The sequence below is a fragment of the Lemur catta genome, chromosome 1, assembly GCF_020740605.2.
Source record: "Lemur catta isolate mLemCat1 chromosome 1, mLemCat1.pri, whole genome shotgun sequence".
Taxonomy (NCBI): domain Eukaryota; kingdom Metazoa; phylum Chordata; class Mammalia; order Primates; family Lemuridae; genus Lemur; species Lemur catta.
In genome coordinates this window covers 69083558-69097881 of record NC_059128.1, presented here as the reverse complement: position 1 = coordinate 69097881, position 14324 = coordinate 69083558, and the positions used below count along the sequence as shown (strand labels likewise).

General features: G+C 36.9%; 1 protein-coding gene across 1 annotated transcript in view; it reads right to left on the bottom strand.

The window, feature by feature from the left end:
- AVEN (apoptosis and caspase activation inhibitor) overlaps positions 1 to 14324 on the bottom strand; it is a 149682-nt gene that overhangs the window by 10950 nt on the left and 124408 nt on the right. Inside the window, exon 3 of the mRNA XM_045527692.1 lies at positions 580 to 650. Within this exon, the coding sequence (XP_045383648.1) occupies positions 580 to 650 (71 nt within the window). The remainder of the gene's footprint in view (positions 1 to 579; positions 651 to 14324) is intronic.

Below are 14324 nucleotides of genomic sequence, written 5' to 3'. Positions count from 1 at the left end.
GTAACAATCAGTGAAATCCTTCTTGGAAAATAATCAGAACTCCTTAGAAAGAAAATATGGCATAAACACAAAGCAAATACAGCATTTGGAATTCATGGATTCACTGAAACACTTCTATAATATTTTTCCTATTTTATACGTTTATTTTCCTAATCGTAGGAGAAGAGTTATCTAAAGCTACAAGGTTAAGAGTTTTCTCACCTAACACCAAAAACAGGAAGGGAGAAAAAATTAATTTCCAACTCTAAGGGAATTGTCACAGAGTAGCAAAAGGAGGAAAGCCAAATGGCAAAGTCGCCCACTTTGTCAAAATCATGACTGCTGCGTTTCGACCTCACGACCCAGTCCACATGAGTAATACACACAGATGACCAGGTAGAAAGGCGAACTCTGGCTTCGAGGAATTGTATAATTTTAGCCCTCTGAAAATGTTCTGAACAATTTCGGTAACTGAGAGTAGACCAGATATGAATTACTACTCTTTTCCGCAGGAAGACTCTGTCGCAACAATGACGTAAAAGGTGTCGGCCTTCAGCCTGAGAGGGGCCAATCCATATCCCAGACAAACTTTTATCTTACCTGTTTCGGACATGATGCTTCACCATCCCATTCTTTCTCCTCAGCAAACCGGAACTGTGAGAAGGAATCCCCTAGGAACAGAAAAAAATATATATGCTTATGCAAAAGCCAAAGGAAAACCCTCAGTTCTCTACATTCTTTTCTGGAGCAAAAGTGTCATTTCTGAAGAGCTAACATTCTCAAATTCAGTGATACCACACTGCAACGTCCTGGATTCCACACCTTTACCCAGAGATCTGTGCATGGTGGGCACTCAAAAAAATTGTCGGCAACTGCATTCATCGTTCCATTCAATTCTCAGTAAGCCACCATCCTACATGCTTCCTGAGGGACAACTAAACAGTTGAGGCCTGCAGACATGGCCATTTACTCATATTTGGCATATTTCCATCTCATCTGCCTTAGTGTATGCAAGGAGACTTATATTTATAGTTTTGGTAGTAGGCAAGGCATAAAAGGAAGGGGAAGAATGGAATTGAAGGAAGGGACTGCTAGACTGATCCACAACTTAAACTTAAAATGCCTTAGAGAAGATTACCAACCTCTACTATCACTTGAAAAATCACTGAGGCAGAATGTCAAATGCAAAATAAAACTCAAAGAATGTGCTTAGATCATAGTGTAAATCACGGTGTACTGCTCTGAGCTCTTGGAATAAGGGAATATGAACATGCGAGATCAACAGAAACAAGCACCAGAGATGATCCTGTGCAGCAAGCGCTGTCACAGGCTGACTCTGTAAACGTGTACACACGGCCTAGCTTTCAGGATCCTCCAAACTTTGGTCCCACTTCATTAACTCACATTTACTTTCTATTTCTTCAAACTTCCTGCTCCAAAGTCAGGCTCTTTTCACATTCCATATGTACTTTATACTTCAGCCTATTTTCATTCTTACTTTTTTATTTCTCCCCCTTGTCTAGAGACCCACACACCTCTACCCATGGTTTGAATATTTTTCTCTTCCAAAACTTATGTTGAAATTTAACCCTCAAAGTGGCAGTACTAAGAGGTGGGGCCTTTAAAAGATGAATTAATGGATTAATGGGTTACCATAGGCGTGGGACTGGTGGCTTTATGAGAAGAGGAAGACCTGAGCTGGCACACTCAGCCCCGTGGCTGTGTGATGCCCTGTGTGCCTTGACACCCTGCAGAGTCCCCACCAGCAAGAAGGCCCTCACGAGATGCGGCCCCTTGACCTTGGACTTCTCAGCCTCCATAACTATAAGAAATAAAGTCTTTTTCTTATAAATTACTCAGTTTCAGGTATTCTGTTATAAGCAACAGAAAATGGACTAAGACACCCTTCATATTCTATTTATATTTCCAGACTCAAGTACAGGCCCACTTCTTCCCTTCTCTGATAACCCTCAGGAGATCTAACTACAGAATTTATTCTTTACTTCTAAATTAACAGAGAGAGGAAAAGAAGCAAAGAACTCAAAATAAAGAGAGGGACAAAGATAAAATTAGAACCTACCTCCAACTCGTCAATTTCCAAAATTCCAAAACATATAGATCACAACATTAACATTGGACAAGAGCAAATGCAAGGCAAAAGGACCAAGAAAAAAGGGTAAATTTACTTAATGCTTAATTGTTGGTATTAATAAATCCATTTGATCCCTCAAAAATCATGATATAAAGGCTCTGAATAACATAATAAGATCTCATATTATATGTGGATATATACATGTATGTGTGCACTTACTTTATAAATATCCAGGCACCATTAAGTTTTAAATCCTTTTTTTTTTTTTTTTTTTTTTTGGAGACAGAGCCTTGCTCTGTTGCCCAGGCTAGAGTGCCATGGCGTCAGCCTAGCTCACAGTAACCTCAAACTCCTGGGCTCAAGCAATCCTACTGTCTCAGCTTCCTGAGTAGCTGGAACTACAGGCATGTGCCACCATGCCCAGATAATTTTTCTATATATTTTGGTTGTCCAGATAATTTCTTTCTATTTTTAGTAGAGACGGGGTCTCGGTCTTGTTCAGCCTGGTCTTGAACTCCTGACCTCAAGTGATCCTCCCACCTTGGCCTCTTAGAGCGCTAGGATTACAGGCGTGAGGCACTGTGCCCAGCCAAACCATTAATTTTTAAAAGGACCATAAGGACACAGAAAAAAAAAAAATCAATAAATTCTAAAATGTAGCAGCCATACAAACCATATTCACTGGTGAAAAGGTAAGTAAACAGAAATTAATCACAAAAATAAAAATAACCAAAAAATATTTAGAAATTTTAAAATTACTTCCCATATGACTTTTTGATCAGAAGAAAACAGAACTCAAACTGTAGAACTAGTATATAGAAAAGAGTAATAAATTAATACAAATCAACCCATAAGATATGCATAAATGTGTTCTCAGAGAAAAAGTTAAGGTCTTAAATACTTTCATTACTAAACAAAGAAGGAAAAGAAATAGTTGATTGTTTTATAAAGTTAGGGGGAGAAAGTACAACACAGAGAAGTTGGTGAAAAGAACAGGTTTTTTTTTTTAATTAAAGAAATAAACACACCAATCTTCTTATCTAAATAACTGAAAGCTAAGATTATGCTTAAAAATATAAACTAATACCACTGTTGTCTAATATTTTTTTAAAGGGCATCCAGTGCAATTAGAAACAAGAATGAATTAAGAAGTATCAACACTGGAAAGGAGGAAACAATAACATGATAATTTGAAGAAAATATATTTGTGTGTCTGAAAAATCCAAAAGAATGAGTGAAAAGGGATTCAGAAAGGTGGCTCAATTACAAAATTTACATTGAATAGTAAATAGCTCTCTACAGTTAGAAACCAAAATGGAAGAAAACATCCCATTCATAATAACAATAGCATACATAAAATTCCTAAGAATGAACGAGGAATAAACACTTATTAAAAGAAATTGTTCTTGAAATAAACTTACCAAAAGAGATGGAAAACTCAGTAGTATGAAGATATCAATTTTACCTAATTAAATCTACAAATTCAACATTTAATTCAAAATTCAAAAGGCTTTAACTTGTCCAAACTACTAAAATCCACTTTAAAAATTTGTGGAACTAAGATTTTTTTTTTTTAAGAGTGAAGAAATACTTATTGATTTTAGAACTACATCCAAAAGCCTCAATAAATGAAATAGATAGCCACTGGTGAAAAAAAAAGATCACTGGAATATAAGAGAGTCTAGAAATAGACCCTATCATAATAGTAGCACATGATATCTTGGAGAAATAGATTATTTAATAGTGTAAAAGCAACCAGCTGGCCATGTGGAAAATTAAGCTAGATCCCTATATCTCATTTCTCATACTCAAAAACATATTCTGCATGGACCAAAGATTTAATATTAAGGGAAAAAAGCAAATCATAACACTATTACAAGAAAGCAGGGCTGAGTTGTTTATTATCTTAAAGATGGCATATTTTAACCACTGCAAGAAATACATAAAAATGAAAACCTTTTGTATGACAAAAATGATAAATTCAAAAGATGACACACTGAGAAGAAACATTTGTAGCACATATTACAGGCAAGAGTTAATATTTCTAAGATACAAAGAGCTTCTGCCAATCAATCAGAATAAAGCAACCCAACAGAAAAACAGGAAAAGGCAAGAATATAAGAAATATGGGGCCGGGCACAGTGGCTCACGCCTGTAATCCTAGCACTCTGGGGGACCAAGGCGGGTGGATCTCTCAAGGTCAGGAGTTCAAGACCAGCCTGAGCAAGAGCAAGACCCCGTCTCTACTAAAAATAGAAAGAAATGATCTGGCCAACTAAAATATATATATATAGAAAAAATTAGCCAGGCATGGTGGCGCATGCCTGTAGTCCCAGCTACCCGGGAGGCTGAAGCAGTAGGATCGCTTAAGCCCAAGAGTTTGAGGTTGCTGTGAGCTAGGCTGATGCCACGGCACTCACTCTAGCCTGGGCAACAAAGCGAGACTCTGTCTCAAAAAAAAAAAAAAGAAAGAAAGAAATATGATGACTTATATATATGACATAAATAATACATGTAAGAATTAAAAATCAACCTGGCAGATTTTTAAAAATTGGCCAAATAGCTGAATGCTTTATTCAATGTTATTTCTGACATTCCTGAACTTCAATATTATAAAGGATCATATGACTTCACAGATTCCTATCATATGTAACCAGCACAAGATTCAGCAGTGCAAATAAGGCATGCTATAAATATTTATTTTAATATCTGAATATTCACATTCAAATATAAGTAAGACTCCAAAAATGACTGACGAGCTTGTTGTACACCAATCTTCTTGCTGAGAACTAGAAGAACTAGGCCCCCCTCCCCAAAATCGATCTCAAGACATCAGAGAACTACCAAGGCAGGGAGGACTTGAAGGACAAAGTTCCCAGAGAGAAGACAAGCACACAGGGAGGTTAGGCTAATATTTAGGACGGCTTTTCCCCTTGAGGCATTTTCAAAAAGTGGTGTTCAGAGGCTGAAAAACTGAGCATAAAGGAACAACCCAGGAGGTTGAAAAGCTGAAGAGAGCTCTGCTGGTCTCCCACATGGGGTAGACAAATGGATGAGGAGCAGCCTTGGAAGATTAAGGCTTTCAAGTAGGACCCCATCTTAGAAGAAGAGGTGAACTATGAATTGCCTCGCTCTCACAAATTCTCAGACCCAGCCGTCAATCAGCTCAATCTCTGATTCTGCCTACAAGCAAAAGTAAATCCTTTCTGGGGAAAAATGACACTATAAACAGCCTAAAATGATGTCTACAATTTTTTTTATATACAATGTCTAAAAATCATTAAGAACTATCAGGCATACCAAGAGATGAGACCAAAATAATAGAAAACCAAGAGAAAGGAAAAAGGAAACAAATGCCAGTATAAAAAGAACCACAGAGATTAAGATATTGGAGTCATCAAACATGGGTTTTGTTATTTTGCCATGTCAAAATTTCAAGAATAGGAAAAACTATAAAATCATAAATGATGACATCCATCAAGTCTTTTTAGATCCATACAAAATAAGGTATACACACAAAGAAAAAAATGTCAGAGAAAACGAGATACCTAAATAAAACACATTCTCAGTAGTAAAACCTCAAAACAATAAAATTTAAAATTGCTTTTTTAAAAGTTCTCCTAAGTAAAGCATATAGGAGCTAATTTTAAACAAGTTTGGTAAAATGACTACTATGGAATACCAACCTCTCTAATTCTCTCACCAAAGACAAAAGAGTGCTCAAACTTGTTGTAACAATGAATCCTAGAACCAAAAGTCCTTCTGGAAAACATGTTACCAAAATTCTTCTTTCTAAATTATATTATAAAGTGCACAAAAAGAAGGTTCGTGTTACCAAACCTGCTGCTTTTATATCTTATACAACAGACATTCGGACATGCATGAACAACCAGAGACCTACTAAGTAAGACAGCATGGCGTGTTCACAGAGCATTCAAGCTTTATTTGCTTACCAGAAGAGTTCCTGGTCTCTCACACTAACATGGTGAATCTGACTGCAGTAGTAGACAACAGAAAACCAGTAAAGAAGAGTGATGGCCAGCTGTTGTTGACAATGGAACAAACATGGTGAAGTGTGAGTGTCTTAGGAGTCATAAGCACTCATCAGCTCTGTGTTCAGAAAGTAATGACAGCACAGTGAAATGAACAGAACTAGAGAGCACAAAGGGAGTCTAGCACTGTCTTCCCTCTTCTTCAACTAATTTCCTGACTTATGCGAGATTGTAGAACCACTTTGCTGTGTACTTACATAAAGTCCTTAAACAAGATGGAAGAGCAGCTAGTGCTGTTATGCAACCTGTTTAAACAACAACAAAAATCCCATAATATTCTACTTGCTGTTAAGAATACCAAAATAGCAGCCTACTAAATCCAACGGTTACTTATTATGAAGGTCATTTATTCACCAGAATCTGCTTAAGCGAGGTAGGAAGGGAGGTAGCAAAACTGATGTATGTTGAGAGTTCATATTCTCCTTACACAATAAAAAGTCTCATATCGTTCTACTCCCGCAACAATGCTGAAGTTGGAACACACACAATGAAAGCTGAGATACAGGAGATGTTGAGAAAATTTTGTTATATTTTAAAAATCAGCTACAACTGCTCTATTGCCACATAATCTAGAGTCAAAATCAATGAGATTTTTTTTAATCAAATAATTGTGTGAAGCAGCAAAATTTTAGAAAATTAGAAATAAAAAATATACAACATGACAGCAATCATAAGTGTGCTTCTGAAAATATTCAAAAAGAACGCTTGAAGCAGTGCACAATGCTTCAATATTTGAGATTGCTTCAACATGACCAGCTAACCAATCTCCAAAGACAAGGGTTGATGAACTGATAGTCTTTACCTAGTTAGTTACTATTTGGAAAGACAATAAGCTTAATTGCTGAAAGACAACATTAACATCACCAGCACTCTATTCTGGCAAAGCTAGCCAAGCAATACCTTGTTCCTCTACCTATCTCACTTAAAAGCTATTAATAGTATCTATTTGGTATTACAAATGTGTATAATGCATGTTGACTACAGGAATAATCTAACAGCTGACAGTGAGAAATCAGCATGCCTGTTTATTATCTAAATCTGCCCACTAAAAACTTTTATAATAAAATTTTAATAAGTTTTTTGAAATTTCAGGTATTTTTCTTGTATCTCCGAAGCCCATTTTACAACAGTAATATTTAGCTTTAACTTCAGCCAAATATGATTTAACACTTGACCATTTGGCCAAAATGTGTTTTGGTAAACCATAACATTCAATTAGTGAGATTCTATGAGACCATTTAAAAAATTAGGTAGGACCATATGCACTGACACAGAAAGATCCCTATTATCTCAACTATTACATTAAAAAGGCAAATTTTAGTATAAGATATGTGTAGATTATATAAATATATATACATATCACAAAAATACAAATTTATGCACAGAAATGAGTCAAGACAATTATATACCTATTTTAGAAATGATGATCGCTCAGAAGGTGTGATCAAAGGAGACTTTTTCTTTCTGCATAATATATTTTTCCAGCTGAATTTTCCTTTGTAAGTAACAAACACGTGTTACTTTTAGAAGTGAACCAAACAGAAGTAAGGCAATCTTGGAAAACAGCTAAATTTTCTTGAGGGCAAAGACCTTCTCAGAATGCATCTAAGAGAAAATATTCAGGGATCTCAAAAGTTGGAACCACAGATGTCATTTTTTCTAACCCTCAACTTTATAGAACTATGAAGAACCTTCACTCTAGAGAAGCTCAATGTTCTGACCCAGGGCCACACAGCCAGTTCATGGCTAGACACCAAGACCCCTCAGATCACAGCCAACATTACTATCCTAATAAATTAGTTACTTATTAAATAATAAAGCTCTTTCCACTACCTTCCACTAGGTTTCTTGGCTGTCCCTGAGTTCCCCAGAACAAATACCAATGCTCAATCAATATTTTATATTTGATATACTAATATTTGATATGTTGACAATGTTTGAAGATACGAAGGCCAGACTAAGAAATAAAGAATTCCTCATTTTAAGGAAATCATCTAAGGGGTTTCCTTAAATTATGCCTCTAGTACTTTTAAAAATAAGAGTCTTTTTTTTTTATAGAACTCTAAGTATTCTAATAATGATAGTGTGGTGAAATAAAGGTGACATACCAACCCCATCACTGTACTTACAATATCCAGGACGGTCACTCTAACTTCTCAAACTGGTCTAACACACGCCGTATAGTCAGAGGCAAAGTGGACACTAGAATTCCTCAGTACCAATATGCTTTCAAAAAGCTTACCATCTAGTTACAGATAATACAGCTTTCAATTTTAACCTTCACCTTTCAGCCCCAACAACAAAAAAGAGCTTTCCACTAAGCAAAAGTACTTAACTATAAAGCTCTCCAGTGAGAGTCCGTATGGGATTACAAGGAATAATCTTCATCCAGGCAGAAAGAAACCTGTAAAGACTTTCAGTGTGGACCATACAGATCAGGTGTATATGAAGAGTGACTGAAAGACAGAAGGTCTGTCCAAGCCTACCACCCAGTTCTGATAATCTGGTACTGGCAATTCCCATAAATGGGAACCCCTCCTGGCTATTTGGATCTTTTACTCATAAAATTGACCCAGATCTTTGTGGCACCTCCTTTAGGAAACCAATTCTAGAAAGCAGAGGAATGTATCATGAGTTCTGAATGGGTATTTAATTTTAAGACCCATTTTCCTGGCTCTTATCACAGCCCTTAGAACATGCCCTCAACCAGGACACCAACTCTCTGAGAAATTACAAATGAACTTTATAGGCCGAAAAGACCACAATCGTCATAGAGACAGAATATGTCCCAGTAGTCACCACCATGGCTGCCATAGGAAATGAAATGTCCCCCTTCATTTCTCTGACGTTCTCTAGTCTCATCTATGAAAGAAGGCATATTTGGAAGGTCAAGGTGGATCTTAGGTCCGCAGGCTGACATAGATCCAGGAAAAATCCACAGCTCAGCCTACAGGACATACAAAATTCCTCACCATCCCCAATTTCTAGCTTCCATGGATGAGTCTTTTTAAATGCAGAGGTCCTTCACTTCAATATTTACCCCAAAACAAACAACAGCTAATGCTTTGTTTCTGTGAGGAAGGCTATACAAGCCACTACAGTGATTATTTAAAAAGTGGGGCTCAGCTAAAAGAACAAGAAAGGTAATAAAAAAAAAAAAATCTCTCCTCCTGCTCAACAGTGACTTATATATTGGCTTTCTCACCAGGTGTGGGGCCCAAAAAGCCCCTGAGCATCAAACGTCCACACTGAGCATTACATAGTAGGATGTGCCTATCTTCCCAAAGCCCCTAAAAAGCTGCTTCCCCATCTGCGTGGACTATGTTAAATAAAAGCCAAATACACTGAGGTGCCATAAACGGGTTCTAGTCTTTATGAGAACAGGATGATGCTGACATTCTGGAATTTAGAATCTGGCTGTTTTCCCCAAAATCGTTGATGAATATTCTGTGTTATCCCAATACGACTATAGACAATATGGTAAAAGTTCTCAGGTCAATCATTTTCAGAACAAAGCCAACATCAAACCCCGGCACAGAACTCCAGGATGAGAGTTAATGATTCAACAAGGCTGAATAAATAAGAGAACAGAAAGATCAGTCTTCGGATGGACAATGAAGTCGTAAGATCTTAGCAGTGATCTGCAGTAGGACAGTGTGTCAGGATTAGGTCTGGGACATCATGGCTTAAACAAGATAAAAGGTTGTATCTCTGTCAACTAAATCAAGTCAGACTAAGGCAGTCAAGGCTGGTATAGCGACCCAGGCTCCTCCCATTGCACTACTACGCTTCTTGTTATGATCCAGTATGATGACCAGAGCACCTGCTGTCCCATCAAAACCCCAGATAGCAAGATGGAAAAAGAGTTGAAGAAAAAGGGCAAAAGGTATGCACCATCTGTCTGTTAAGGTTTCCCAGAAACTACAATGGAACATTAACACTCATTTCTCTTTTGGCCAGAACTATATCATATAGTATGTAGAATCAAGCCTCAAAGTATGTAGAATAATTAATTTTTTTCCAAGCAGTCATACGCCCAGATAAAAATCAGGGGCTCTATTACCAACGAAGAAAAGGGAGAATGAACGTGGGATGGGGAAGCAAATACTCCCTGTAACAAGTTATGAGAAGGTCCTACTCCAGAGGTAGTTGGTTAACAAGGGTCAGTTTCTAAGGTAGGAACCATGCTCACTAAAACGTGAGTCATCTCCCAGTTATCTCGATAAAATACCTCTAACACCCAAACTTCCAAAACTGGAATTAAATTCTAGAGAATATGCTTTCAGCATTTTTTTCAATTCTGATACGGGGTAAGGATGGGGTAAAATTTAGTGTCCAGCATAATGTAAGACTTTTTGTATCAAAATAAATATTGTTTACTACCTTTCTAGGGGAAAATGGGAATGACTTAGGGAGTAATGATTCATCTATTTATTAATTTGTTCAATTTTTTCATACATTTTTAGTAGAACTATGTGCCAAACACTATTGCATGCTAATAATATATATATAGAAGACACACTCCTTGCTCCCCTTGTTCTTAGAGCCTGAGTTGAACAAGACAAGACTACACAAAACAAAAAATGAAATTTAGAAGAAATTTGAATTCCTTCCTCAAAGCATGAGAAGGGGCTGCATTCTCTCCCATTATGATTTTACACACAAACACACTCTGATGTGCTTACGGCACTAATTTATTTTAAAAAGATTTAGTCCACCTAGAAGCTTATTTGTATCTCATTTATACCTTACCTGACACACAAAATGTTGACTTTGTTAGCTAACTCAGTTGGTGAAAACTACCACACAAATAAACTGCCCACCAATCCCACCAGCAATCTTGCAACCACATACAGTTCACTCCCAGAAGCAGCAGATAAGAAAGAGGAGCTGTATTGATAACTTTCCCACATACTAGCAATAAAAAATAACCCCTTCATGACAGCAACAAAAACTTAAAGTCAAGACCTATATGAAGAAAACTATAAAACTATACAGAAGGATTCTTGCTCATTCATTTAACAAAAATTTACTAAGAGCCAGACAGTGTATTCAGTACTGAAAGTATAAAATTAAATAAGCTAGTGTGAAACCTTAATGAGGTCGTAACTATAAAATAAGCAATTACAGAACATACAGTGACGGACACAAAGTCTTAGGGGAACACTGTGTGTGTAGTGGGGGGAATGATGACTTCAGGTCGGGGCAGAGTCAGGTGAGGCTTCCTCGAAGAGGTGATACCTGACTTGAAGGATGACAAAGAGCTGGCCAGGCAAAAAGCAAGTAACTAAAGGCAGAGCTGAAATCAGAAGGGAGAACATGCCAGTACTGTGGAGATCTGAAAGTAGTCTGATGTTACCAGAGCATAAAATCTGAGGAAGGGAGTCATGAAAGATAAGGACAAAGGTATAAAGAGAAAAGGTACCATTTCTGGAAGAAACTTTGCAACCTTAAAGATGTCAATATTAGTAGTTACATTCAATGTAATTCTAATCAAATTATTGATATTAATAGTTTACATTCAATATAATATTTAAACTCAATGCAAATGATATTAGTATTTCTATTCGACACAATGCTAATATTGTCTACAGAAAATACTTTTGGAAGTCTCCTTTTTTACTATTTTGACATAACTCAGGCAAGATGTACTTCTTACAGATATTCAAAAAAAGATTTTTAATTTACATATACTTGAAAATACCCCTTTCAGAAAATAACATAAAAAAATCTATTAACAAAACCATGAAAATGAGTATCTTTGACTATTGCACAACAAAAACTTTATTTATATTTATTAACTTATTTACTTACTTACTTTTAGAGACAGGCTCTCACTAGGTTGCCCAGGCTAGACTCCTGACCTCAAGGGATCCTCCCGCCTCAGCTGCCCAAGTAGCTGGGACTACATGCGCACGCCACTGCGCCCAGCTCACAAAGACTTTAAATAACATATAAATTACATTCAAAAACTCTAAGTCAATATAAAGAAACCTTTCCCATCAATACCCAGATCATTTCTGCTAGCATCCAGCAGATCTCTGGCTTTTATTGCTCTCCCACTGTTGGCTTGTGAAGTCTGTTTTGTTTTATAGTTTGTTTTTGTGCACACACTATGATCTTAGCTGAAAACTCAAATAATATTAGACTAATGACAAAGTTCATATTGTCCCTTGAATTTGCCTGTCTCACGTACCAATATAAATCTTAAATTATCTATTTCTCTGCCTCTTCGCCCTCCTATTCAACCCAATGGGTGTGAACTATGTTTCTGCACTGAAAAAAAATCAGCACCCAACTTGCCTTCTCACCCCATTAGATTTTCTTTTATTTTTAATTTTGAAAAACACTACTGAGCAGTGATTTAAATGGACAAATGATATGCAGAGTAACTTGAATTTTGAAAGTTTTTTGTTTAACCTTCCCATCAAGAATTAGAGCAAATAATGTGCAAACTGTGGTTTTTAATCTCCTCCAGGTCATGTCCTTTGAGACTAACAAGGCGGCTGTAGCTTCTTGTCACAGCACACAGGTATAAAAGGTCTGGCGTACAGTTTGAGGGGGGTTACAAAGCTCAGTTGCAAACAAATGTGCTTTCCACCACTGGGGTGGGGACGTAGCAAAGTGGATACAAACCCACCCAATGTTCTGCAATACCAAACTTCATGTAAAAGCAATTTGAATTCCACAAGGTGTCAAGGCAAGTTCCCTTCACGGAGTGCCAAGCTGACCATTCTCTGAAGACACTGATGGTGTCTAGGTTTTTGTGCCTTGATGCTGAGAGGTATTTGTTTTCTTCCTCAAGGATAAAGAGGTAACACACATTATTTGTTCAGTAGTTTGAAGTATGCAGTGATCTGATCTTTGTGGGGGGGCTCCACACCACCTGCTCCACTCCAAAGCCAAGATAATTTCTGCATTTTACACACACCTTCACTAAAGCATTTTAACTGTTAGAGCCTAGTTTTTATCTCATATTCTTGGGACAAGTACAGTACCAGGCACATAGTAGGCAGTTAATAAATGTGTATTTATTATGTATGAATAATATGTAAATCTATGCGTGTCAGAATAAATGAGCAAATGAATGAACATACAAATCTAATAATACATCAACAAATGAACATATGTAGTCTATGTGCCACAAAGGGGATAGAGGGACAGAGTAATTTTTTAAAAAATGTTATTTTCATGAAACTTGCCAAAAAATATAGGCCAGAAGTATAAAATACAGAATTATGTTTGCAATCAGAACTTTCTGGTAAACCTCAAATAAGAACAAGTGGGAAGGAGGGGAGACGGCAGAGATCTTCAATTAGAATTTCCCTCAAACTACTCTCACAAATGAAGAAAGATGAAATTAAGGATGGATCTCAAAATGTAAATATTCTAACAATTAGCACTATCCAAGACAAGTAAGCAATGCAAACTTACGAGCTGGTGAGCTATGCACATTACCATTAAAAAAGGAAAAGTTCTAAAATATTTACTTAAAAATGTGGCTTTAAAAATTTCCCCTTGTTATTACTATAATAAGCAAGTTTTAGAAAGTCATCCCCAGGGAAATTTTAATATATAGCAAGAGACTGATACAAACATATGTTATGCTTACATTAGATAGTAGTATTTTTCCTGAGATTCTGTTTCGAACTATTGTTTGCCATGCATAATGATCTAATATAAATTCTTTGGAAACATAGCTTTGTTCTTTTTGCACTTTATCTTTCCTGAATACAAACTGTCCTCACTACTAGGAAAATGAAATCTACCTGAGACGTCCTGGAGTTAGTGATTGGCACAGCAGGAAGGGACTTGCACTTCCTACATTCCTTGCTGCTTTCCTGCAGCACCTCTGATCAGCTACTTCTGGCTCAGACCAAATTAGCAACAAAGCAAAGCAGCAGCTGAAAGAGTGTATGGTCACAGTGTTCCATCAACAATACCAAGTTCCTTCTCAAGCCTTCCCAAACACAAAAGAATGGGAAGGAGGAACAACCCTGATGCCAAGAAATTTAAGTATCTGTTAACCAGCTCCTAAAATGGAGAACTGGGAAGAAGCTACTGAATGAACACTGTCAAATCTCCAGAAGAAACCAACCTTGGATAGTGTGGTTACAGAACATTAAGGCACTGACAGGCTTTTATCAGGCTCTTACTCCTCTTTCCAGTAAGAGAAAACTGAAACCATTGACAGGTAATAC